This window comes from Notothenia rossii, assembly GCF_949606895.1.
Source record: "Notothenia rossii genome assembly, chromosome: 3".
NCBI lineage: Eukaryota > Metazoa > Chordata > Actinopteri > Perciformes > Nototheniidae > Notothenia > Notothenia rossii.
The window spans coordinates 33,706,219-33,731,994 of NC_136901.1; the positions used below are offsets into that span (position 1 = coordinate 33,706,219).

General features: G+C 39.9%; 1 protein-coding gene across 2 annotated transcripts; it reads left to right on the plus strand.

Moving 5' to 3' along the window:
• Nucleotides 1-1,969: 1,969 nt before the first annotated feature.
• Nucleotides 1,970-19,498, plus strand: LOC307033966 (uncharacterized protein). Of its 2 annotated transcripts, none has more exons than XM_079672591.1 (3): nucleotides 1,970-2,221; nucleotides 12,961-13,013; nucleotides 17,135-19,498. In XM_079672591.1, the coding sequence occupies exons 2-3, from the start codon at nucleotides 12,982-12,984 to the stop codon at nucleotides 17,862-17,864; spliced, it is 762 nt and encodes a 253-aa protein (XP_079528717.1). In that variant the 5' UTR covers nucleotides 1,970-2,221; nucleotides 12,961-12,981; the 3' UTR covers nucleotides 17,865-19,498. The 2 variants fall into 2 exon arrangements, with proteins under 2 accessions (XP_079528717.1, XP_079528718.1); XM_079672592.1 differs by lacking the exon at nucleotides 1,970-2,221 and adding an exon at nucleotides 4,916-4,987.
• Nucleotides 19,499-25,776: the final 6,278 nt, after the last annotated feature.

Below are 25,776 nucleotides of genomic sequence, written 5' to 3' on the forward strand. Positions count from 1 at the left end.
TAGCCTTGCTCTGAACTAAGGTTTTACTTTGGAAGCTCACTCATACCACTTTGTTTAATATGTAAAGTGTAAAAGCAACAAGTCGTCATTTCACGGGAGGTTATGTGTTTAGCATGCTAAGCTAACACTCTTCCGGTTGTTCATATTCAACAGAAAGATCTGAGAGTGATATCTTCTTATCCCCCTCTTTACAAGAAACCAAAGCAGTTGTATTTCCTCAAAAATAAAACAATATTAAATGTTTTTATTATAATAACTTTTGGCCACTCTCTTCTTTCAATGTTCAATATTTTCACTGGAGAGAACATTTTAAAAAAAGTGAGAAAGCAGTGAAGTGAGAACAGCATTTATGCGCCACCACTGGCCCTATCTTTGAAAATGTCTAGAAGGGCTCTATTTTGCATTCGATGTGTCACATTGTTGTCATGTTTTGCATATGTGCCAGAGTTAGCTGCCATCCTGTCATCTGCAGCCAGAGCAGGAAAAACCTCTCCAATGTTTTTCAATGATATTCAGAGTATTTTATATCCCATAAGCCTGTACCTGAAACTGTATACCTTCAATCTCAGATTTGGTAGTAATCAAAAAGTGTTATACAGACAAACAAGTTGACACAAAAACACTGGCTTACTTTTGAGCACATTACAGTCACAAGTTGTTTAGATAAGCTTGCACTAAAAAGCAGAACACCGGAGAAAGACAAGGAAACCCAATTACTCCTGCATTAGTGTTATCATTTGAAACATCTTCATGAGGCAGCAGCAAATAAAACGTTATGGTCTGTGTATCTGTAAACACTCAAACCGGTTTTTCCATTGTCTCATCCCCAGGAAAGAAATGTGTTTATGAAGGCATATATATATATATCAGCAAAACTACACAAAACTACACACAAAAAATACATGGTTCAAGGACACCTTTTCATGGGTAATTCATGAAAACAGGTTAAACGTACAAATATACATTACAACACAATGACTATGTTGTAATTTTTTTCAGTACATGCTTCAGGCTCACACTCAAAGACTTCATTTTCTTTTTTCCCTTTTCTGGTTTGAGGTCAGGTTTTGTTAAGTAGGTAGCAAGTGTTAAAGGGTTATTCCACGCTAATCGCATCCAAGTCATATGATCAAACTGTGAAGAGGCTGTCCGGTTAAACTGAGTCAAGCTAGACACTTTACAACATCAAAACAGGAAGTCAAGCATATTAAAGGCTCATAAGGTATATATATATTGTATTGTATTGTATGTATTTATATATATAATAATAATGGTGTAGTTGCAATGATGGGGTCAGATGGTATGTATTTGTATTAGGCATACTGTCAACAATATAACTTTAAATAAATGCAGTGTGATGCATTTTAAGAAATGACCATTTTCACAAAGCCATTGATAAGTTATAATATGGTTCCGACTTTTTCTTTGTCATCTCTTAAAATTAAGCAACCCCTCTTAGGTTATGGTTATTATTGTGGAAATATATTTTCAAACTTGTTTATTTTACTCGTGTTTGAGATTGTGTTCACCTCTTTACCTTTTTTAAAACATTTATTTAACATTTAGGAATAAGGCTGATATACCTAATTTTCTATTTTGTGATTATTATTATTTTACGTTTTCCATGCCATGTCTTTTAATGTCAATGCCTGGACAACGGGGGAGAGGGATGTGTTAATGCAGTGTAGTGCCAATGTTTCTTTGTTCTGAATGGAAAATTCAATAAGAATTTGAATTACAAAAAAACAACGTAGGGATAAGGTGTACTCTGGACTGAAGTAAATAGTAATACTACAGTGTTAAAAGACCAAGCAGATAGTTCAGTAAACTATATATTTGATAGATACAGTAAATAATTAAAGTTTCTCAGGGTACAGGAGTTTTCTTTTGAAAGTTGTGACCGGAAACAGTTGTAGTTCACCTTGTTTACGTTGACAGTGGTCCAATAGTGACTAGTTTCCCAGGCTAACTAACCATCAGACGGTGTTCAGACAGGAGACATGGGACTTTGGAATCACCGTGGGGGGGAAACTCTTCTCCAAAACAACACAAACACAGGGAAAGAAGTCTTATCCAGCCAGAAGAAATTCATTGGAGCTTTACTTTTACACGTGTATTGATTTCTACTAAGACCGAACTAGAAGACTTAGATGACAACTGAAGTTATCCGTGCTTTTTTGATACCTAGGGCAAAGTGCCACTCCTTCGCTTAGCGCAACAGGTAGGTCGATACATTTTCTATCCTTTAAGGCTTTCTCACATCAAAAATAATGTTCTGAATTAACTTTAAAGTGTGTGAAAAGTGTTATTGAAGCGTTGTTAAACCGTGGTGAGCTCAGCTTCGACGGTTGCTCACAGCGACAGGTGAGCCCTGAGTGGTGATGTCAGCCGTATGCCCAGTCGCTTTGAAAAACAAAGAAATACAATAACGTCACCTTGCTATAGATAATAAGGTTGTTATAAGGCTGTATTAAATGGTAAATAAAGATTAAATAAAGTATGATAAGACCCCTTTAAGCTTTTGTTTTTAGATAGCCCACGCAAAATGTAGTTTTTGACACACTTTGGAGATGTGAGTGCACAACTGTTGCACTTAATGGCAAATGGCTGTTAGCACACACTATAAAATAAAAAAATACATTCATATAAGTTATCAATACGTTTATGAACTGTCAGTAGGCATGAGTGTAACTAAAATAAATCAAATAAGTCGTGTTTTCATATTTGTATTTGATCATTTATCCTTTTATACATTTTAATCTTTATTGTCCCTATTTATAAAACAATTATGGTAGACAAATACTATATATTTCAAAATATTGTGTTGGCCTTCAGATAGTGATCAGGCTGTAAAAGGCCTATCATGTGTTTGTTTTTATATCTAACTTAGGATCTTTTGCATTATTGATTAATTTCTTTATCAAAACATCTTATTATGCGAACATTTCAAAAGCCAAAATATATTTCAGTAGCCGTAATATATATTGAATCTTAGCTGAAATGATTAGAAGACTAACTGTTCATCGACAGAAAAATCATAAATAACACATTTTACATAGCCTCTCTAATATATGCTTTTGCAGTATAATTTTTATATCGTCTTAAACTGAACATCTTTGTGATTTGGACAGACAAAACTAAATATTTAAAGACATCATTTTGGGCCTTTTAACTAATCTCTGTAAAACATGTCTAAAGCTGGTGCAAGCAAATGTTAGCCAATCAGTTTCTGTTCTCTAATCATACCAGCTGTAGTAGAATATAAATGTGTGTATCTGTGTAAAAACAAAATATATAAAAGTTTTAATATGTCCCTACAATGTTGTTAAAGTGACACACAGACGCTGATAAATTCCATCCAGGCCTGAACACATTCACTGCAGGCAGGTGAAGTTAATGAGTGAATGGGGGGCATTTGTCCTTTGTTAGGATGGAGTGGAGAGGCCGAGGAGTGGTCTTGAATTAGTTAACCAGAGCTCCTGTACACGGCCTTGGGCTATGTTTGCACATCTAACACGTAGCCCCGCTGAACCCTGGGTCGTTTAAAAAGGCACACAAACTTGATGCTTGAGCGCAAACCTGTCCTGTCTGCCGTTTATCTCTCAACACTCATGTTAACCGCCGTCTACAAGCAGCTCTCATATATCAAATGTCTCGTTAAATTCTGTGATGGTTTTCTGGTCAGTTTTTTTTTTACCTCAAGTCAGGTTAGATTTACAACATCCTGACAATTGATTTACACAATGTGCTCCGCTGCGGTTTGGAAAACACATTTTCCTGGCTTTAGAGGCAGACTCCACCCATGTGGCAGCCTATTAGACAAAACAAGCCATTAAAAGCGTATGCAAATATTATTTGCCCAAGGGCTAGTTTGCCTTGCAGCAGGATGGATGACTCGACCTGAAACAGGATGTAAACAGGAGAAAAGATCTCAATGCTGTTGTTGCACGGATAAAGATTGTGTAATGAATTTCCAAGAACATTGTATGATATGTAATGGATAAGGGAGTGTACTGACGCTCCTAAAGAGATTTCATAATAAAGAAGCCTATTAATATATATATTTTCGGGCACTTTTGCATAGTCTTGTTGTCTTGTGTTACTGTCAGGATTTGACAGGGTGTTGGGCCTAAAAGCAGTACAAAGATGATGGCATGATAAACAAAAAAAACAGTTTAACACAAAAACAGGGGAACCAGGCAAACAGCACAAATAAAAACTGAACCTGTACAGACCATAGAGCACAAGAAGCGGATCGGGAACACAGGGAGAACCCACAGGAACATCTACGTACTGACAAAGAACAAAAGACTCAGCTGGAGAGGCGGAAACAGGGGCAGCAGGTGAACACAATCAGGCAGGAAAACACAGGAAGTCAAACAAGACCATGACACATGAGAAAAAAGGCATTTCAAAATCAAACAGGAAACAGAAATTCATGACAGTCAGAAGTACCCTCTTCCTCTGCATGTCTTTCTATCTGAAGATGCTACTAATAGATACTTTTATTTAATGATTAATGAGGAATTACATTGATTATTTTGATTATACAATATCAGAAAACACACTATTCAACTAGACAGCCTTACTGTAAATATTAACCTGGATAATGTGTGCAAATATATCTCCGTAAAACTAACATAAAATAAATGTGTACATTATAGTTGTTTGAATGGTTAGACCCACTTAAACATGTTGTTTAGCCCCTGTTTTATTTACAGCTGCATCACTGGCTCTATATGAAATAAAAGCTAGGTTTGTTTACTCGCTTAAAGTATAATCAAGAGCTCCTGGCTCAGGAGGATCCACGGGGGAAAAACAGCAGCAGGTCTGTTTGCAGTGTGAGAGGAGGGAGGGGGCTATTGATAAGAGAGGGCTGCTGGGTAATAGAGAGGAGACAGGGCATGTTTTCATCAGACTGCAGCTCAAGGCCAAATAAAAAGAAGTTTGGAGCTTGACCTCCCAAAATGTACATGGACTACTTTGGGTAAGTTGCTTGTGTAGGCGGAAAATCCATATCTAAATTGAGTGTTAAATTAATATAAATTGGTCGGCATGACAACTCACCATGGATACACTTGCCTGATCGCACCAGGCGTATTAATATAAGACAGTTAAAGGCGAGCCCGTCGCATCCAAATCAATTGAAAATGAATTATGATTTGACAGATATTTAAAAGTGTTTTATTGTGAGGTTACACAATAACATCACTCTGACATCACTCGCTCTTTTATGGGAAGCATTATCAGGTGTGGGAGGTTATCTCATTTACTGTATATGCAGGCTATTAAAAGCTGGATGAAGGAGCGAGTGAGACAGCGCCACTTTTTCTTGTCATTGCTCAGACTTTAGAACGGTGTATTGACATTTCAGGCTGATTTGAAAAGCCTCAGAGCTGATAAGAGGCTACATTGACCAGCTTATCGAATGCTGCAGTTCTCTCTCAGCAGGGAAATGCAGAGGCAACACCGGCAGCTACAAGGAAATCCTGCCAATAAGTGCTTCTTCTTAATTTGTGATATGGGATAATAGCCAGTTTCAGCTGAATTAAATGGAATGGATTTTAGATCAGGTTTAAATTAGCAACAGGTTGATTTTATATGACAATAAGAAAGACTGGATTACTGTACCTTTTGCTTTTCAAAGTACGAAATAAGGGATGCAACTTTATACCATCCGTTGGGGCTCGCCAATATTTCCATATCATTATGTATCGCCTTAAATGGAATGCTGAGATATTGTGATACCTCTGCATATCTTTCTGAGCAACTTCCAGTGATAACATCTGCTCTTATGTCAGTAAAAGGCTACAGCTCATGTCATCCTGAGACCCATCATGATTTTTTATTTTGGGAAAAAACACAAGGTGGCTATGTAGACAAGCGGCTTCTCAATCTTGTCTTCCCTCAAAGGATGTGTTCAGGTAAACTCAATTGTGTGGGTCCAGAGCCCAAAATAATGTCTATAAAGGGATGTTTAGTACCAAAGATATTCAGTTTGGAGTGATATTAAAATAGATATGCTTCAAATTCTTGCTTCAAGGCTAAACAGTTCATCTTTGCAGCTTTTTAGATCGGATTAGAGAAAGGGGACCTTGTTTTCAATTTGTAGGATTCACCACAAAGTAACATTTTTTTACAAGGAAGCCCCAAAACAAGTCCATCATATGGATGTGAGACCAGTTCAGCCACTTTTCCATCAACAAACCCCTCCCACGTTAACATGATCTCTCTTCTCACTGTACCTTCACACACACAAAACACAGACAAACACTCCAGAAGGTGTCAAGATATAAATGATACTTTATAAAGGTAACACTCAGCTTACATTACAGTTCCATCAGGGGACCGAGTTATGTAGCAACAGCGGGGTCCTTGTATTGAAAGACTCCTTTGTTGTAAAGTTCACCACAGACCCTCGAGAGAAATATTCATATCTACACCTCAGGGCAACAACTCTCCGAATGAACATTCAATTAATGTCTGAGGATAAGAGAAAAAGGGATTTGTATGATCTATCTATTAGGAGGCCTCTAAAGTTATTCAGGCTCTCTAATCCTCGTCCACCTGCGTGTAGTTTCATATTCTTGGTTTGTGCAGTGTTTAGACCCGCAGCTCAAACCCTCGGTTAGACAGGAAAAAGGTTGTGGATAGATTTCAGTCGTCCAAGGGCAAAACAAAAACAATCGTTATCAGATATGCTGGAGGATGACTATATTTAGAGAGTGTTTTTTAGTTTTGAGGTCGTATGGGAGAACAAAGATCAAATCAGTACACCTATTTATTTGTATTTTCATCCTTAAACAGAAATAGACCAGGAAACAACACATTTGCTCTGAAGGGAATGGTGTCAGATGTCCGATCTCTCTATGTAATCCAAACATAGATGCTCCGACAACTAGTCCCCGTGTATGGCGAGCCAATCACTGGCAATTTGCTCTGTGCATATACGTCGATTAAACGTTGATTAACCCCAACAAGTTATCACCGTTAGCTTTAGCAGTGTTAGCATCGTAAGCCAGCTCAGCCATCGCCATGTTGAGAACCATATGGAGGTAATCTCAATGCTCAAATGTACATATAGAGTGGGGTTGAAGGTGCCCTGTGTTTCCTCACAAAACATATCCTCTTGTTTACATGTTTACACTCTTCTTTTTTACTGCCTTTGAGCGATGCTACATTTTCAACACCTGTACATATTGTGAAACCATTGGCAGAAATATGTTTGACATCAATATGCTTCCTTGCAAGGAGTTATATGAGAACACACCAATCGCATCTCTGTGTGCTAACCATGAAATATGAAGCTACCGCCAGGGTTTAATTCTCTTGTCCAAAGGTTAAAAAAAGATCTGCCTTCTAGCACCTCTGAAGCTCACAGTATAATCCTCTCTGGTAATGAAACCCCTCAATTAGTGTGGAAATAACCACTCACCACTCCTTCCCCGCATAATAACTGTTTTTAAACTAAACTCTGAACAGGTCAAATACATTTCAGCTGGACTCTTTCCAGAGGAAGAATTATGTTAAGCCTTATCTTTCCTGAGGAATTTCTCCACCCGCAGCAATCGTTCAATATTGGCTCTGACTGCCAGGTCCAGCGTTATCCCCTGGATTTCAATCCAGTCCACTTTTAGGGGACACTCTACAGCAATCTCAGTTTTATTGCACCTGTTTCCCCAAGATGAAATGTTTCAATTTCCCCCAGAGAAAACTCAGAAAGTGAAGGAACGGGAGCTGGCTGCCAGCGCTGAAATATCTCCCCCCTTCAGTAATCGTCCTCCAGTCCTCCCTATCATAAAACAAGAGCAATATATAAGATATTGAATAGCACAGGGAGCAGATAAAGCCCTGTTTTAGCCGGCCAACAATGCACAGATTGAATTCCTGATCTCGTTATGACTTTGGGGAGTCTCCAGGGAAACAACATGATTGGTCATTTGGATATGCTGCTGTGAATCTGAGTCCGATGCTGCTGTTACTGTGATGCCTGCTGGATAGATTCCTCAATACTGTGAGGTGTACATGGCGTTGTTACAACTCACACCCTGCCTTCCTCATCAAGCTTTGCCATTACTTCATGATCTAAAATCTACTGTTTTAAAATGATTACATATATTTATCAAAGTTGTGATGGATGACAAGCATACAAATAAAAAGAGGTGTTCTGGATCCTAGAGTTAAATAAAGTAAAGGCATAACATGATAAAATACTGAAATAGTGCATTACTTCAGTAAAAACACTTCAGCTACACAACAGAGTATCTAGTTGTGGGTTGCGTTTGGGCTGGTTGTTATTGTTAGAATGTGCTGCTCTTTTCTGTCTTATGTGTCAACATTTTGATGGGCAAAGCAAGCACTTTAGAGACGTCATCTCTCATCATCTTTTCATGAAGTTGTTACGCTTCAAGTTTGGCAGAACCACTTGCATTGAATCAGCTTCGGTCTAAAGAATCTAACTTTTCGGACCATGGGGAACTCTTTAATACCGCACTGGTTTTCCTGCTTCTCGCTGTGTAGTCTTAATTTTTAACATGCCACACTGGTTTTCCCACTTTTCTCTGTGTATTTAAAGTTATTTACTCTGCAAACACAGTGGGGCTAAGATGACAGCTGTGAGTAGACACAGTGGAGCCAGAGCATAAGTCAGCCCGCCTTGTTAGTCATGTTTGTCTTCAGGCAGAGATCTTGGGAGTTGTCTTCAACGTTTGACGCTAATGTCACTTAGTTATTTGTGATGTAACAAGCTAAAATGGCGGTGTGACTGTATCTCTGCCCTGAGGAGCACCTCCTCTCTGACTTTGAGCTCATCCTACTGACCAGCAGCAGGATGCTCAGCCCGAGGTAGCTCTGCAGTCACATGGGCAGCACCCAGGCCACACTGAGAGTTTTTGCCTTGCAAATTGGGAACCCAACTCCACGAGGATGCAAACCAGCTTTTTCCGACCCAGGCAGCCAACCATCAGTCGGCCTGTGGGATGGTGTGTCCTCGTTATGTAAGAAACAGAAACATAGACAATTTGTTTCATTTAAAACAGGGGTGTCCAAACTACTGCCTGGGGGCCAAATGCGGCCCGCGGACCATTTTGAATCGGCCCTCACTCAGCAAATAAAAAAAGTATAATGACTTAAGTATAATAAACTTCTGCTTGTCTTACTTCTTAAATATATATATTCAAATATATTACACAGTAGTATTCATGTGTTAAGTTCCCATCAGCAAAAACACGTCGGCTTGCTATCTTGGCTCCAAAATGGTGGAATGAGCTCCCCATTGACATCAGGACAGCAGAAAGCTTACACATCTTCCGGCGCAGACTGAAAACTCATCTCTTTCGACTCCACTTCGAGCGATAGAACTATTAACAAAGCACTTATATACTAATAAAGGACAGGCTTATCTAAAGCCAGTTGAGTAGCACTTGAAATGTTTTGGCTCTATGAAACCTGATGTACTTATATGATTCTGTTTTCTTCAAGGTTGTATCTTCGTGGTCTAATACACTTATTGTAAGTCACAGCTAAATGCAATGTAATGTTAATAGGCCCAATTTTCCAATAAACTCAGTCAATTAAAGTTGAAAACATGTTCTAACAAATCTAAGTTGATAAGAAAAAAGCCCATTAACAAATGTACATAACAACCTTGAAATAGACCCTTCATATTTCCCCTAATTATAAGCAATCTGAAGCTTCTGTTTTAAGGACTGAGCTGCTAACGAAGTAAAGTAAACCCTCTGGAGAGCTGTGATGTAGGCTGTTGTTCTCTTACAGCATTTTCAAGTATCAAGAATAATTTAGATACATTGGATTTACTTTTCCAACTTCTAACGTAACTTATGAGGCAATATACCTCTAGTGAGTGGCCCAGCCCTTCGTATATTCTTCTGTATGTGGCCCTCGGTGAAAAACCCCTGATTTAAAACATTTAACTGCACCTGTTTTAGTCAGTAATAATACAACTCCAACAACCAAGAGCTGAGTAAACACGCAGCCTTTTGTAAGATGAAGAAGAAGTGTGTTTTACATCACATCCCTGTCACAAGTGCTTCATTATGTCCAAGCTTGTTATGTCCCCATGATTTGACACATGAGAGGGAAAGTCATGAGATAGACTGCAGGGGTAAATATTCTTGGAAAGATTATCTTGTTCCATTTTGTCTTTGCCTCCTGTTTCTAATGCTATATCTTTGAAGGGACCTCGTGGTCACACACTATCGCAAATACAAAAAAACGGACTAGTCATCATTTAAATGTTTTTAAGAAATGTATGTATCATACAAGGCATATCTTAGTGCTACTGTTTGTTTTATTTGTACTGTAAAATGCTCTGGCTCCGTAGCTACAGGCTAAAAGATATAAATGTAGTCGGCAGTCTCCAATCCTTTTAGTGGCAGCTTTATCTGCGTGAAACTTGGACAATAGTTTATTAATGCAATTCTAATTAAACTGTTTTAGTTTACCCTTGATGTAACCGTATTTTATTAAGAGAAATGTGCATCATTTAACTTGAAGTTATTGCTTAACTACCCCGCTGTCACAACATTTAATAATCCATGTACTGTCACTTTTTATCTGTAGTAAAAACATGGTGCCAGGAAAGGAGCTAAACTTATTCAAGCTCATAATTAATTCACATCAATCCAGTCAGAGGGTTTAGGGCCATTCTTTTTCAACAAATAGATATGTAGTCGGATTTGTGATGAAGTTCCCCGAATGCATTGAGGCAGCCCGCAAGCACATTAAAACATCCCTAAGGGTAAAGACAGCGGATAGAGGCAGACACATATCACCGAGATATGAGATGTACATAATGCACAACAACGCAACAACAATCGCTCAACAAACAACAGGAAGAGGACATCTGGTGGAGGGGGAAATCAGCATGAGAGGATTGGGAGTTGGAGCCCGTCAGATGATTATTAACCTGTTTGAATGTGACCAGTAATTGTAAAAGTCAGCTGATACTGACTTCTTCCGGGACCGATGCGGCACTCCATTCGTGTGATAGTTCCCGATGCCCGCTGGGAAATTACCTCCTGTCTTACCCCCCTACTGGAAGATAAGGGACTCTTGGTTGATGGGTGCAACCGTGTGGAACAGGGTCCTCTATTTAAAGCACCACTGAATCTCTAAATTGCACTTTTCATGCTACACCCTCTTGGCTTCTTCAACAGTAGCTGCGAAAGTGTGCCGGTTAAAATGTTGAATGTGTGTTGGGGATTGTTTCAGCTCGGTTACAGTCCACCTCGTTTCTATGAAGGACAAGGAGAGAATAGAGGCCGCTCAAAGACAAGAGGAGTGTATTTTGAGATTTGTTCTGTGTTTGAGCTGACTTTGTTTGGCTCTTTTTTATGTTTTGGTGCGTAGAAGCAAACCTGTACAGGGGTGATGAGACGCCTCGGGAAACCAAAGTCATGCTTTGCTGCTTTTTGAACAAACAACACAGTCTTTCATGTTCAAACAATGTGACCTCACAAAGAGTGGTGCAGTGTTTACGTGTTGTTGTAGGCCAACCTGGAAGTTAGCATCGCAATGGCTGCCTCAACACAAAAGCAATGGGATTTTTCCATGGTTTTTGGAATATTGTGGCAAACACACATCTGTTCAGAGGGATAATCTCCACATATTGACACCATGTATAATTGCTGAAGCCTGAATGTAATGGGCAGAAGTGAAAAGCTAAGATCAGGCTATAAACTCAGTACTTGACTATCACTTTATGCTACAGGCCGATTCGTGTGTGGCTTGATGACGTTAAGTAATCGTATTTAGTCACTTTTAAGCCACCTCTCTTTTAGGACATGGAACATGGTGGACATTCACCAGTGGGGAATTTACTCACATATTTTAAGTCGTAGAACAATACGTGAACATCTCGTTAGCTTCTATGTCCAAAGACATTTTAAACCAAAAGCTTGAGAAAACCCAAAGCGCTAAAACGCTGACTCGGGTAGGGTTAGGGTTAGTGAACATGCCCTCTTTAGATTTTCTTTTTTAATGCTTACATGTTGAATGAAGTTCTCCCACATAACTAAAGCCTATTGCATCATAGTTGCCTGGGCTTACTGCATCTTAATCACAGAAGCTATGGCACATTCTTCTTACCTCACACTTTTTAACAAATCCCATGAAAAAACAACAATGAATCACCAACAAGTACTTCCTATGTTGATATGTTGATATGTTCAACAACAATGCCCCTCCAAACAAAAGTGAAATGACAAGTACAATACAGACTTATCCTTTTAAAGAAATATTGTTGTTCATATGTGCTTTGATAGTATTTGTAATTAAATGAAGCAGCACCCGAAAGTTATTGAACTCATCCCACTGTTGAAAGATTGGACCAAAGGTAAAGGACGGACCTGCAGGGTCAGAAAGTTGGGGTTAAGAATAGAAACGTCTCGTGGGCAGACATCTTTCCTTTCTTCCACAAAGAGATACTGTGTCCTCTATCTGCTTCTCCTTCGCTCTCAGACAAACCCATTCAAGACTCAGTGATTAATTATTTACCCAGGCAATGAAATGCCAAAGCCTAGAGAAACACACCACTAGGAGAGAAAAGGTCACTCGTAGACATACACTCCACAACACACACTGCCACACAACAGTGATGGATGGCAATAACATCTTTATCGGTGCTTCAGGCAGACAGAGTTTTCATCCTTGTGTCCAAACACCGTCGGGACCAAGGGCAAAGTAAAAACTTGAGTGATGAGACGAATTCCTCGAGAGGGCGCTCATTTAAAAACCGCTCACATGTCAGAGGTGGTGAACCGTCCGATCAATAGCATCTCGCAATCAGTCAAAGTGTGTGCTGTAGTTCCTGTGGCTGAAGAATGAATGTAGCCTCTATAGCTTGGACATTGATGGCAAATGTCACCTGCTTTAAAATATATATTACAGAAGTTGTGCTGCTTCAGATTGCCTGATGTCTTTGTTTATGTCCCTCCACAGCTCCACTACACAGCTGGCCAAATGGGGTGCCAATGCTGCAGGATGATAAAGAGGTGAGTAATTACCTCTGTTTGGTTTTGGGATCCTTTAAAGAGAAACTGATATATGATTGGTTCATTCAAACTCCATTTCTTTAACTTTCCTCTAGTGACATGTAGCCAGTTTTTGTTTTATGTTTGATGGTTTTGAAATATACGTAATGTTCACCCCAAGACATGGAGGTCTTTCAGTTGTGGTACTCACTAGATTGAAGAAGTATAAATAAAGTATAACAAGGGATCCAAAAACACTGTCTCTCCATTTCAATAATTTACAGACCTTACAGTGAACATGTTTCCCCCCCCTCCCCCCAACGTTCTTTTTGCTCTGTGTTGCGTTGTTAATGAGTGAGACACACCGGAGTTGAGGATTTAGTGGGGTGCTAGTGAATTAATTTCAGAAAAAAAATTAAAGGTTTGAGAAACACTGCGCTAGTGGATTGTCAAAGAAAAGAATGTCTATGCAAACGTTATTATTAATAATTTAAAAAAAAAAAAAATTATTAAAAAAATTAATCAATTTTTTTTATAATTCTTTTTTTTTAAATTTTCTATTTGAATTTTGTAATCATCTCGCGACCCCCACTTTGGGAACCCCTGCATTAGACCACCAAAACATTTTTTTTCTTTTTATGAGATCGATTTGTGGCGGACAATATTTAATCAATGTATGGGAAACACAGCTTTAAATGTCCATCTTTTTTGTTGTAAATGTCCCCAATTTTTTTTGGGACAAATGACCTCCATCACGCTCTATCCCCGTAGCCTCGATTCAAATAAGAAAACGGGAACAAACAAAAAAAAGTATCAGGGAACAGTGATCAGTTTTACATTTCACAATTGAATACAGGTTTACATGAACAACATACATTTCCCAAAGCTTCCGAACTCTTTAGCCTTTGACTGTGTTGTTTTTCAATATTTGATGTGGGTGTTGTTTTTTGCCTTTGTTTGAATCTAGTGCCTTTAGCAGGTTTTTACTCACATTAGATTTAGCTCTACTAAATGCTAGCAAGCTAATGTGCTAAACTACAATGGGAAACATGATAACTGCTTACTAGCATTGCCATTGTAAGCATGTTAGCATTAAGCACTTTGTCTTTCAGATAAATCAACTTATTTTAAGCGCTAATTCGTGTTAGCTCTTTAGCATAGATTCCAGTCCGCCTCCTCACAAACAGCGTCTCGCTACATTTCCTTATCTGCAGGTGAACAGGGACAATTCAAATGTTTCCTTGCCCACATAATGATTTCTTGTCTCGTTTCATGCAGATAGTGAAGGGTCCATTTATAAATGATGTCTGCGCTGAGCCTCACGTGGGCTCTTTGTGCAAACTGAGTCAATATGCCAATAGCCATCACCCTTGGTTACTGTATTTCCTTGCAGGACTGTCTGCTCATTAAAAGCCTACACGGCATCGTTGTCAGGGTCTGACATCACCGTGCTTTTTGAGGTGAGCGAGGAGATAGAAACAGGGGCCGGGAAACAATTTTGATTGCAGATTAATGAAAAGGCACACTGGGATTCGCATACCACAGCCGCAATCCCCCTCCTCACTTTTTCTTTCCTTTCCCATGTCAAAGACACACATGTGAATGCGTGCGACACACACACATACTTCTGTTATTGTCTGGAGTGTCACATTTCTGGGCTTAGTAGTGTTTAGGGTTGGCAGGGTGGGCTTTTAGGTTACTGGGTCAACAATTCAGTCTCTGTAAGCTGACACATTCCAGGCTGATGCTTTTATTTTGAAAAAGAAAATATTTGAATGTTCTTATTTACAAGGACTCTGGCTAAAAAAAATTCTCCAGAACTAGTTTTAATGTATATTTGATCCAAAACAATAAAAACAGTGAGTCTTAGCGGTCAGAATTCTTCACATTTACCACCAAATGTGACATTGATTTTATTTAAAGGCAGTGCATGAAGCCTCACTCCAAACAAGCTAAAGCAGAGGCCTTACCAAACATTTTCAAATGTATCAAACATTTTTTGTGAGATATTTCCTTTTGACTTGATAGTAATTATATTTTCATTGTAGCTTTACCAATGTTTCCTTTGCTTCTGGCTTAAAGAAACATTATACACCCAAATGAATGTGCCTATCAACCCAAAGTATGGGCTTTTTGGGAGGGGGGCTTAAAGAGACGGGCGCTAAAACAGAGCATTTGAGACAGAGGGTGAATACAGGTATATACAAAAGAATAATGTGTTTTTTGAACATTACTAGCAACAAAGCTTGCAAGTAATGCCCCCCTTTAATATGAAAATGCACTCGAGACAAAGATGTTCATCGTAGGCTAAAGTTGTAGTGGCATAAAATCAACTTGTACCACTGACTGTATTATATTTCAAACCATTATAATCAGCTTGAATCTAATGCTAGAAGTGAGTTGGCATTGTGCGCACATACTGCAGGGATGGCTTATCGTTTTATTAGCTCAAAGGAATCTTACCCTATAACATAATCCCAATTTGACCTAATGCAGTAAACGGCAACTTGCCTGCCGAGCTTTCGCAGGTAAAACATTTGCATATAAAATCTTCTTCGAGGACGGAGGTGCATCCTATAAAAAGAACTCTTTAACATAAAAAAAACACCACAGAGAGGGAACCCCGATGGAGAGAGGAAGGAGGAACTCCCAAGAACCAAATGCATCTACTTATATGCTCATTTGAATAGAGCAGCTGCATTTCTCTTAGTGACTTGTTGTCCTTAAAATGGTTATCTTTAGGTCTGATAACTACTGTCACACTAATATTCCAAATGTATTCAACCTTCCCAAGCATTTCGAGGCTTTTGTCTCAAAACTGTAGCAGAAAGGCTGCTTCCAGACAATAGCTTGGAGAAAGAAAGTGCTTCCTCCTGGCCGTTTATGTCCAGCTTCATGACTCATTGGTCTTATTTTTGTATTAGATGTGTGTTTGTTTGTGTGGCTTGAGCCTCAAATTTCACCTTGGCTCAGCGGCGGCGCTGCCCAGGAGCGAGAGAAATGGAAAAACATTCATTTTCTCAGCTCTCCACTGTGAAGGGAGACAGAGAGGAGGATGCAGGGTGAGGGAGCGAGAGGTGTTTAAGTGTGTGTGTGTGTGTGTGTGTGTGTGTGTGTGTGTGTGTGTGTGTGTGTGTGTGTGTGTGTGTGTGTGTGTGTGTGTGTGTGTGTGTGTGTGTGTGTGTGTGTGTGTGTGTGTGTGTGTGTGTGTGTGTGTGTGTGTGGATGGTTGTGTGTCTGCTTACCAGGAGTCCTTGTTAAGAACAAGAATAGTCTGAAGTCAAAAAAATAGGTGTTGAGATTTTTTTTTAAATACAGTGAGTCTGAAAGAAAAGGACATCTTGAGACAGAAAGAGGAGGCAATCGATGGAAAGACTCGAGTGAAGGCGCTCAGATCAAGGACAAGTGAAGTGCAAAGGGACGGTAGACGAAAGAGAGACGAGGAGGCGGTTAGAGCGAGGCTCCTGGAGAGGTGTGAGATGGAGGCAGCTCTGCCGGGGTTACGACTCAAAACAAATGAAATGACAAAACATGAGGCTCTCGCAGCAGGTAATGTCTGACAGCCTGTTACTCTGTCAACAAAATAAAGCCCACCTGCCAACACTCAAATACCTGTCGAGCTGTGTGAGATCTTGTGTTTATAATGTATACCCTTGTAGGAAAACTCTCCATCAGATAGGGGTTGAAGCACTTCCTTGTTTGCTTTGTATTAATCTGATTGAGAATGAAAACATTGTTATGAAATGCCCTCTTCGCATAATAAGTGCTCATTATTTTTAGAAAACAAAGTGTGAATTAATTTCCATTTATTAGCTTTTTTTGGTTTTATTTACTTGACTTTACGCATAATCAGCTTCCATTTGTTTTGTTTTATCCAACAGTTGTTTTTTAAAACTGTTAGACAACCTTTTACTTTAATTTATTTACAGTAAATAATTTAGGAAGTTCGGTGATTTTCTCGTAGACTTCTATACAAACTGATATATTTTTGGAACCAGTGATGTCGCCCCCTGCTGGCCATTAGTAAAACTAAAACTTTAGGCGCTACCCCATTGTCTCCACTTTTCAGAACCAGAGGTGCCCACCTACTCTGACCCTTTTGAAAGGTTTTGAAAGTACTTTTTTCTGTCTGTCTCTCCCAGCTACATGTACGACCCCTCGGTGGCGGTGGATGTGAGGAAGACCGACTCTGCCAGCAGCTCGCTCTACCAGCCGCACCAACTCCCCCGCTGCGACCCGCCGCAGAAGCAGAAGCAGGGCTTCAACAACCTGGGCTACAACAAGTCCAACGACAGCACGCTGAAACTGGAGGTGGACAACAACCACGTCAACAACAGGCTGCACTCACAACCCAACGAGCCCCACAGGCAGGCAACAGATGGAGGTCTGTACATCATCCAGCCAGAAGCTCTGGGACCCAGGTGGGTGATGCAGGAAAGAGGCCAGAGCCAAGTCCCCGTTTACCCCAACAGACAGGAAAACCAGAGGAGCTTCTCCGAGCAGGAACGCCATGTGACGAAGAGCAGGTGGGACAACGGCGTAATGGAGTGTGTGATTGGCAGAGAGAGCCTGTCAGCAGACGAGATAGACGAGGGAGTGGGCGGGACTCCGGACTACCTGTTTGACACGGGGGACGAAGGGAGCGTCCTGTCGGTGGACCTCCAGACCAGCACCACCAGCCTGTCCTCTGTCGACACCAGGGACGGGCTCCGACTGCCCAAGGGTCTGGACGTTTCAACGGTGGAGAGCGGGATCTCGGTGATGAAGAGCGAGGACGAGGACGAAGGGGAGGTGCATAGCGTCATGGACTCGATGGTGGCAGAGGCTCTGGCTGCTCTAGAGGCTGCGACGGCCGGGGAGGAGTACGAGTGACAGGACGCCTCACAAAAATGTCCCAAATTGGGATCAATTAAGTACCATCTTATCTCTTATCTTATCACCAAACAACTCACGGACCTGAATGCAACTTGACGGTGTGTTCAAAACCACCACGTAACTTTAAAGATCATGGAACGAATGAAGGAAAACTAAATAAGTACAGATTTATTTTTGAACTCAAAATCTTGTATATTTTTTTATTTAGGACACTTTGACAGAAGATGTTTGCCTTGTGAAGAAGGCAACTTTTCAAATGCCACAAGTGAGAGGTTTGTAGACGATAGATATCAGATCTTTTCAAGAACTGTGTTTAACACTCCACAGTCCTAACATGTGCTCATCCGCTGCTTTGCCATGTCCATACTGCCCTTTTACAGGTGAATGTTTGCTTCATTCTGGACCATAGCTATGCTAATTGCTAGCATAGAGCTAATTGTGAACACACAGTCTTTGCCAGGGGCGGACTGGGACTAAAAATCAGCCCGGGAAACTCGACCAGCCGACCGGCCCAACTCGGTACCGCAAGTCAATTGTCAACGGAGGGTGCTAGTGAATTGTCCGACCGGCCCACCTGGAAAACTCCCAGTATTCCCACTGGCAAGTCCGCCCCTGGTCTTTGCCATAGCTTGCGGTCCCTTCAGGAATCTCGCCCTCGTTTCACTGAGCAGGCGAGAGAGGAAAGGTAATTTTTTTTTATAACTATGTTAATGTCTTCGGTTTGTATTTATAATATCCTCACTTACATTGATTTATTCTGAGAAGAAACAGGATGGAGGACGAGGCAGCGGTCCTTATTTATAACTTTTTGTGTCATCATTAATTCCGTCATAATTAAGCAGAATGAATATCGTATCTACTTTGAAATTTAGGAAGATTAGTTTACACACTGTTGTTACATCATCACATACATGTACACTGACAACTCTTTGTTTTTCTGTCAATAATGTAACTGATTGCTCAACATTACAGAGTGGGACCACTTTATTTTCCGCAGCCTTTTAACCTTAGCTTAACGAGATCAGAAGGGGAACCATAAAGCAGTTTTGACAGAGCCAAGTTTTTTTAACGATAGCCTGCCAGACAAAACCTAAAATCCCAGTCAGAGAGATAAAGGAAACCATGACGATTTTCCTAAACGTGAAATACGTTGTTTTGAGCAAGCCAACACTTACAATACACAACATTGTACGTTTTTTGGGGACGTTTTTGAAGCCAGGGGCTACAAAGGAAGATTGCTTTGACCCCTGAGGCAAATTTGTCATATTTGGCTATACAAATAAAATGGACTTGGCTTGACCTTATCGTCTCGCAACGTGGTTCACCCCTCAGCTAAGGTTAAATCATTGGATAGAAACGCACCAAAGGGCCGTCAATTCCCCCGACTAGCTCTGTTTTTTCAGGTCAGGCTTTGTGTTTCTAGCTGGCCTATGACATTAGTTCAACCTGCAGCTTGGTTAAGTGCCTTATAAGGAACTGATTGAGGTTAGATGGTGAGCGTGTGATAATACGCTGTTTTGCTCATTGAAGTTCTGAGTTCTGCGACTCCCCTTATCACTCATTGTTTGCCTGCCAAATCATTTCTACTATAATATTTGTATTTTAAAATAAAGGAATTGACTTTAAACATTTGCAAGCTGTGATGTACTTTGTGTGTCCAACATATCCAGTATTTTCAAGTAATATCATTAGGTAGTAGGGTAAACGGTGCCGAAAGGCTTTAAAGCTAGTAGTTTGCTAGATTTCGGACTCTCCGGTACTCCCTGGCAGCGCGCCGGACATTTAAACATATCTTCATACAGGCCGAACGGTGGTACTAAAGCTTCTGTATCAGTCACCTAAAGCCATTGGCCATTTTCCCCATTGACTGACATTTGGAAAGAGACGTTTGTAAATCAATGCTTAAGTTTCTTTTCTTTTTTTACACCAACTCCCCGGTACGAACACTTGAATTGCCCTTATTTAAATCATTAGCGCTAAAAGCTGAATCCAGTTATTGTCCCTGTCCATTCATTAGATCAAGCCAAGACAGGATTGGAGGCGGGGCTTAAGGACAATTAAAGTGCCCAGTTGGCAATCTTAGGAACAAAATGGGTAGTTTAGATATTGAAAGTTAGGCTGTATCCAGTATAACATATATAACATATATATATATATATATATATATATATATCCATCCATGGATCAAAGGTCAGCTAGTAAGCACATATACTACATATATATACAGCATATTATTAGCTGTGTGTCATTTCCCCTGCTTCAAAGCTAGAAGAGCTTGTCCTAAACTTGACATTATATATTCACTGGATAACAGTGTTGCATATTTATTAAGTTGTTTTAAATTGTCTTCCCTAATAGTGTATTCAATCTTTACATATTTTAAAAGCAGGCCCTTTGTAGAGATGCTATGATTCTTCATGACAGCAAATGCTTGTTTACTAGTGCTTCCTTTCCTCCCTCTCCATGAAGTGATCGCTGAGGGAATTGAGAGTTCAAATCTTGCCATCGCTGCAGTTAGAGCCTCGGTGTGCGGCGTCCAGGGCCCCGGGGCCTCGGATAATGAACACCTCAGGGCTTTTCACTTGAACCATTAACACTCGGAGTGAGCACCTTGGAAACTTCCACAACAGCCTGAGTGGCAGAGAGTCCTGCTGCTCCGGCTGAGTGAGGCTCCTCGCTGCAGGAGAGGCTGTTCCTGTCCGTCTCCGTGTCCATGTCAGAGCCGGAGGAGGAACACAGCCCCAACGACAACAAAATTAGACCCTTCTTTGGACATTTATCTATTCATCACACCCACTCTCTTCTATCTTCATCCCTCTTGCTCTCTGCTCGTCACTATAATTGCTCTCCATGGGTCTCACAATTACAGTCTTCCTCTCTTAAGCCTGAAACTTGGTTCTCTATCTGGTTGTTTTTGAATGATTTTCACAAGGTGTTTTAGGACATAAGGCGTTTTGAACACTCATTTGTCAAATAGCCTTTGCAAATTGCCCGTTTAAACTTGCAAAAATGTCCCTTTCATATATTTTCAAAGACTTTTTAGAGTCATTCTTCTGGTTCTGAATGCACCAAAGTGTGTGTGTGAGTGTGTGTGAGAGTGTGATTGTCTTGCGAAATGAGGAAAGAATATTTCCATATATCAATGGAGTGTGATGACAACAGGATCTGCTGCGGAGTTCCTGTTTAATCAAACCAGTGACTCATCAATTTAGAAAACAACAGAGCCGAGCTCGGCATGTGCGTCACCAGATTACTTTGATCCTTCTCAAGGATTCACATAAAGGTAGATGAGATATAAATAGATAAGCAACTGGGGAGTTATTTTGGCACTTATACAAAGGTTTGAACATAACTGGTGGGATAAGCATTGAATTCAACATGTGATGAATCAACAAATAAACCAAGGTCAAATGAAACCACACTTTCAGGTTGGTTTGTGACTTCTTCTTCTTCAAAAAAAGGTGAAAATGTGACCACCACAGAAACTAATTTTTTATTTAGGTGCAGGATTTAATTTCATTGTAATTTTTGCTGTTGTTTTTCTAAGGGTTAGAAAATGTTCGATTATGGCAAAAATCATAATCTCGATTATTTGGCTCAATAATTGATATCACTATTATTAAAAATGATTATCCATTTACTTTGAAAACATTCATTTATTTAAAAGAAAAAATTGAAAAGTATGTTTTTAACAGTTGATTACCCTGAACTTTAATTGTAATTCAACTGAAAAACCAATTAAAAAAAATTAAAAATGTAAATAGTCGTTTTTTTTTCCGATTATGTTGTTTTCATAATCGTTGCAAGCCAAAATCGTAATTGCGATTAAAATACGATTAATTGAGCGGCCCTATCCACCAGTGAGGAAGCATTTGATCTTTCAGCATGTTTGAAATTATTAAAATCATGACTAAATTACACGATTGATCCTTATATGAAAGACAGAAATGAAAAGCTCCAAATCCATGTTGTTCTGCAACTTCTCCCAATTAAAAGTTTTTTTTATTAGTATATATGCATGGGGGAATTGAGTTCGATGAGCCTGTAATTATATAAAAAGGTGTCCACCCATGCATGCATTTAGGCTAACCCCAACAAAACGGTGTGTTTTTCTCTCAATGCTTTCTGTCTTTTCTAGTTTTTTCAGAAGGCCAGCACACTAACAACTCAGCTAAGTGCAAGAAGTCCAAGAACATCCAATCTAGGACACAAAGCCTTTTGTATTTTGGGTATTTCAATGAAAAGCTCTCGCCCTCAGACCTTCATCATGGCAAATGTTTGACCAAGTGGAATCTCAGGGCTGTTAATGAGCACACAAACAGACCACACCTGTGCTGGATTACAGAAGCACACATGGGAAATGTGGTCCACGATTGTAGCTCCTGAAGGTATTACAACAAAAAATACATCAGTACAGAAAGAAGAAAACATATCAGAAGTCCTGCTCAGTGTTTTTGAACCTTGGGAACAACCCTGTGAACAACATTTCCCATGAAGCCTTGCTTGAACACGCACAGGTGTGCTCTGTTTGGCGTTTTTAGCCTTGATGAACGTCTGAACACGGACACCTGGGCTTTTCTGATTGAACACCTGGAATTCGGACAAGGTTTCGGAGTCTTACTAATTAAATATTTGAGGTTTTATTGTCCAAAAAACTAATAAAAACACTTATGAGCCATAGGTTAAGTATTTGCCTACGTTGAACACATCCAGTGTAGTTTAGTTCGATTCACTTCCACTTACAGCCTGCCTTACATTGACCTAGATTACATTTAACAGTTCCGAACAAATTTACTATTTATTCATATTTCATCCTCTTTTGCTAGAACCTACAGCGTCCAGCTTTTATAGAATATTTCCAACCCTTTTTTAAATTGATATCTGAATAAAAATATAATTTACTATGTGTGCAGGCATGAATAAGCACAGATATTTGTACTTATTTTAAAGCATGAAAATTAGGTTTATAAAACAACCATTAGATCAGGGGAAGGGATTATTTATAGTGACAAAAACATTGTGTGTGTGTGTGTGTGTGTGTGTGTGTGTGTGTGTGTGTGTGTGTGTGTGTGTGTGTGTGTGTGTGTGTGTGTGTGTGTCATTCCTGTACGAAAGCAGGAAATGGAGTCCTCTTTTCGATCTTGTTTTCCATTATTAAGTGACCTCTCAGTATCTGTCACTGCTGCTGTCATCCCAGTGACTCTCGGTCATCAATCCCCCTCACCCCGACTCCAGCACAAAAGTTATTTTCCAACAAGCTAATTTGTGGCACAACCTGCTGCGTGTTGAACGTGCACGGAGGCAAATAAAGAGCACTTGTGTGTCAGATTCCTCCGTGTTGCTTTATGAGGTCCATTAGGCAGCCGGCTGTAGAGTCCCCAAGGTGTGTGAGCACTCAGTTAACATGTTTGTTTTTCTCAAGGCTTTGTTGGAGTTAATGATGTCACGCTTAATTGTGGCACACACACACACTTCATCGTCTCAGAGGAATGGGTACTGTATTTAATGAAGAAATATCCACCTTAAACAGGATTATGCTACTGATTCTTGCTCTCTTAGACACATTAATCAGTGTGGTTATTAAAATGTAATCTTTCCCCAAAAGAAAACTAAGTAGCCTAGTCCACACTGTTTTGAGAATTAGCTAATGTTTTCGCCTTGGTTAAATATTTAAAATGTCTACCAAGAAAGTGTATTCGGTTCAGTGGTGAATGCTGAAATGACCTAGCCTAAAGAAAACACTAGTAGAGAAGATTATTAGCAAAATCGGTATAGCACTATCAATACAAAGTTACAAAGTGGCTCGCAGAAAAAGGTGAAATCATTAATGTCAAACCAAAAACAACAAAACCATCAATAAAAAGACCGGAATAAAGCAATCAATCGATTGTGAATAAAACGTTGTATGAAATCAGTTTTGAGGCGTTATTTAAAAAGGTATTGCGTTTATTGTCCTAGTTTGTTCACACCAGACACAAAGCAATGTGTTCACGGGCGAGTTTGACCACGCCCTTTTTTATGTTAGCATTAGCACTGAAGCTTCACTCAAACAAAAATAATCCCCCTTTCTTTTCATCTCTTTTTGCTCAAAATACAAAGAAATGGCAAATTACACAAATGTCATTATTTTCAAATTGGAAGAACGTAGTACTAAAACTTAAGCTACGTTTGCTTATGTCGAGAAGCTAGCAAGGGTGTGGTAAAAGTATCAAACATTAAAAAAAACAAGCCCAGCCTTTTCCTATTAAAGTAGCTAACAACACTAGCTCCTATTTCTGATACTTCTAGCAAGAAAGTTGCCAAGTTGCTACGCCAACAGCCCGTCCCATCAGGCCTCCCTTCACCAAAACCACCAAATTGATCAATTCGAAAAGAGTTATCAGAATTATGTGACAGCCTCAGATACTGCAGGTTTTTCTTTGTGTTGTCCTGAAGGAGAAATTCCACAAATATATATAAAAAAAAAAAAAAAGAACATGACCCAGTAGTTACTTTTAGCCTATTGTACCGATTTTTTCTTTCGGGTTACCCTTTCCTTTACTTGACAGAAGCTCCACTATCACTGAAAACTCTACTCAGATTAGTGCATTGTGGCTTTTTGGAATTTTATTTTTCCCATTATAGAGGCAGCAAAAATGATCAAGGGTTTAAAACTTAACTAGCTAAATGTGCTCTTAATAGCAGACCAACTAACTCCTACTGTAACTGTGGTTAAGATATATAAGCCGTTTTCCCTGGTGTAGACCATGTGATCAGATTGGAATAACACTGTTTGAGTTTAGGAAAGGTGGGCAGTGAGCCATTTGAGAAGGTCACTGCGTCTACAGGTCCTGTTGTAGTTCGAAAGGTGTTAAACATTGACTAGACTTCCTCCCTCTGGACCCAAATATTCCCCTTAAAAAAGAAAAAAAACTCTCCTCTGAGCCAGAGCTCCATCCTCCTGGCCGATATCCAGCGGCAAAGATAAGATGTAGGGCACTTAGCCTGGCATCGGCATGGGAACTGTCGCCTGGAGGCCTGAATAATTCACAGCCTCAGATAGATGTACTGCTTACGGAGTCATGGAAAAAGGACCGTACAGAGCTTTGTTATAATCTATGCCATTTCTTATGTGCATAGCTAATTTCCTCGTGGAATTCTTGTAGTCGCTTTAATGTAGTGTGAGAAACCTTCCATGGCACAGAGCAAGTAAACACGCAACTGGAACTGGAGTCAATATTTGCACCAGGTTATTTGTGCTGCCTATTCATGTCGTGCACTGTCAAGCGCGTCTGTTGGACAGGTTTAACACCCCAAAGCTATCGTGTGTGTGTGTGTGTGTGTGTGTGTGTGTGTGTGTGTGTGTGTGTGTGTGTGTGTGTGTGTGTGTGTGTGTGTGTGTTTAAAAGGCAGGTTTGCTTTGAGACTAAAGATATGGTGGGGTCCATCACCTTGTGTGCTATCAGGGTTTATTTCCCACCGTATGTAAATGTTTCTTCCTCACGTTCAACACTTCCCACCAGCAAGAAACCGCGTGTCACTCTTTTTTAACACGTCACCCGAAATTAACCGATGTGTATCTTTTCTTGTACCGATCTATTGTCTCTTTAAGGTCAGAGACTTCCTGCTTGACTGATCTTGATAAGACTGAGAAGGTCAAGAAGAGACGAAAGTGTCAAGGATTGTTAATGCTGGAAACACCTCTCCGTCTCCGTCTCATATTACCTGAGAATAATATGATAGAGAGCCTGAGGTCGTCGGACAACCTACTCCAGATGAATAAGACAAATCATCTTTTTATCACGGCGGGAAAAAAGAAGGAGGGTGCAGAGATGAGGGAAGGAAATGAGAAAGAATAGAATATGAAGATCGATGGTTCGCTCAGGAGAGGGGGGGCTAGTGGTCAACAATAAAGAGACTTATTCCTTCA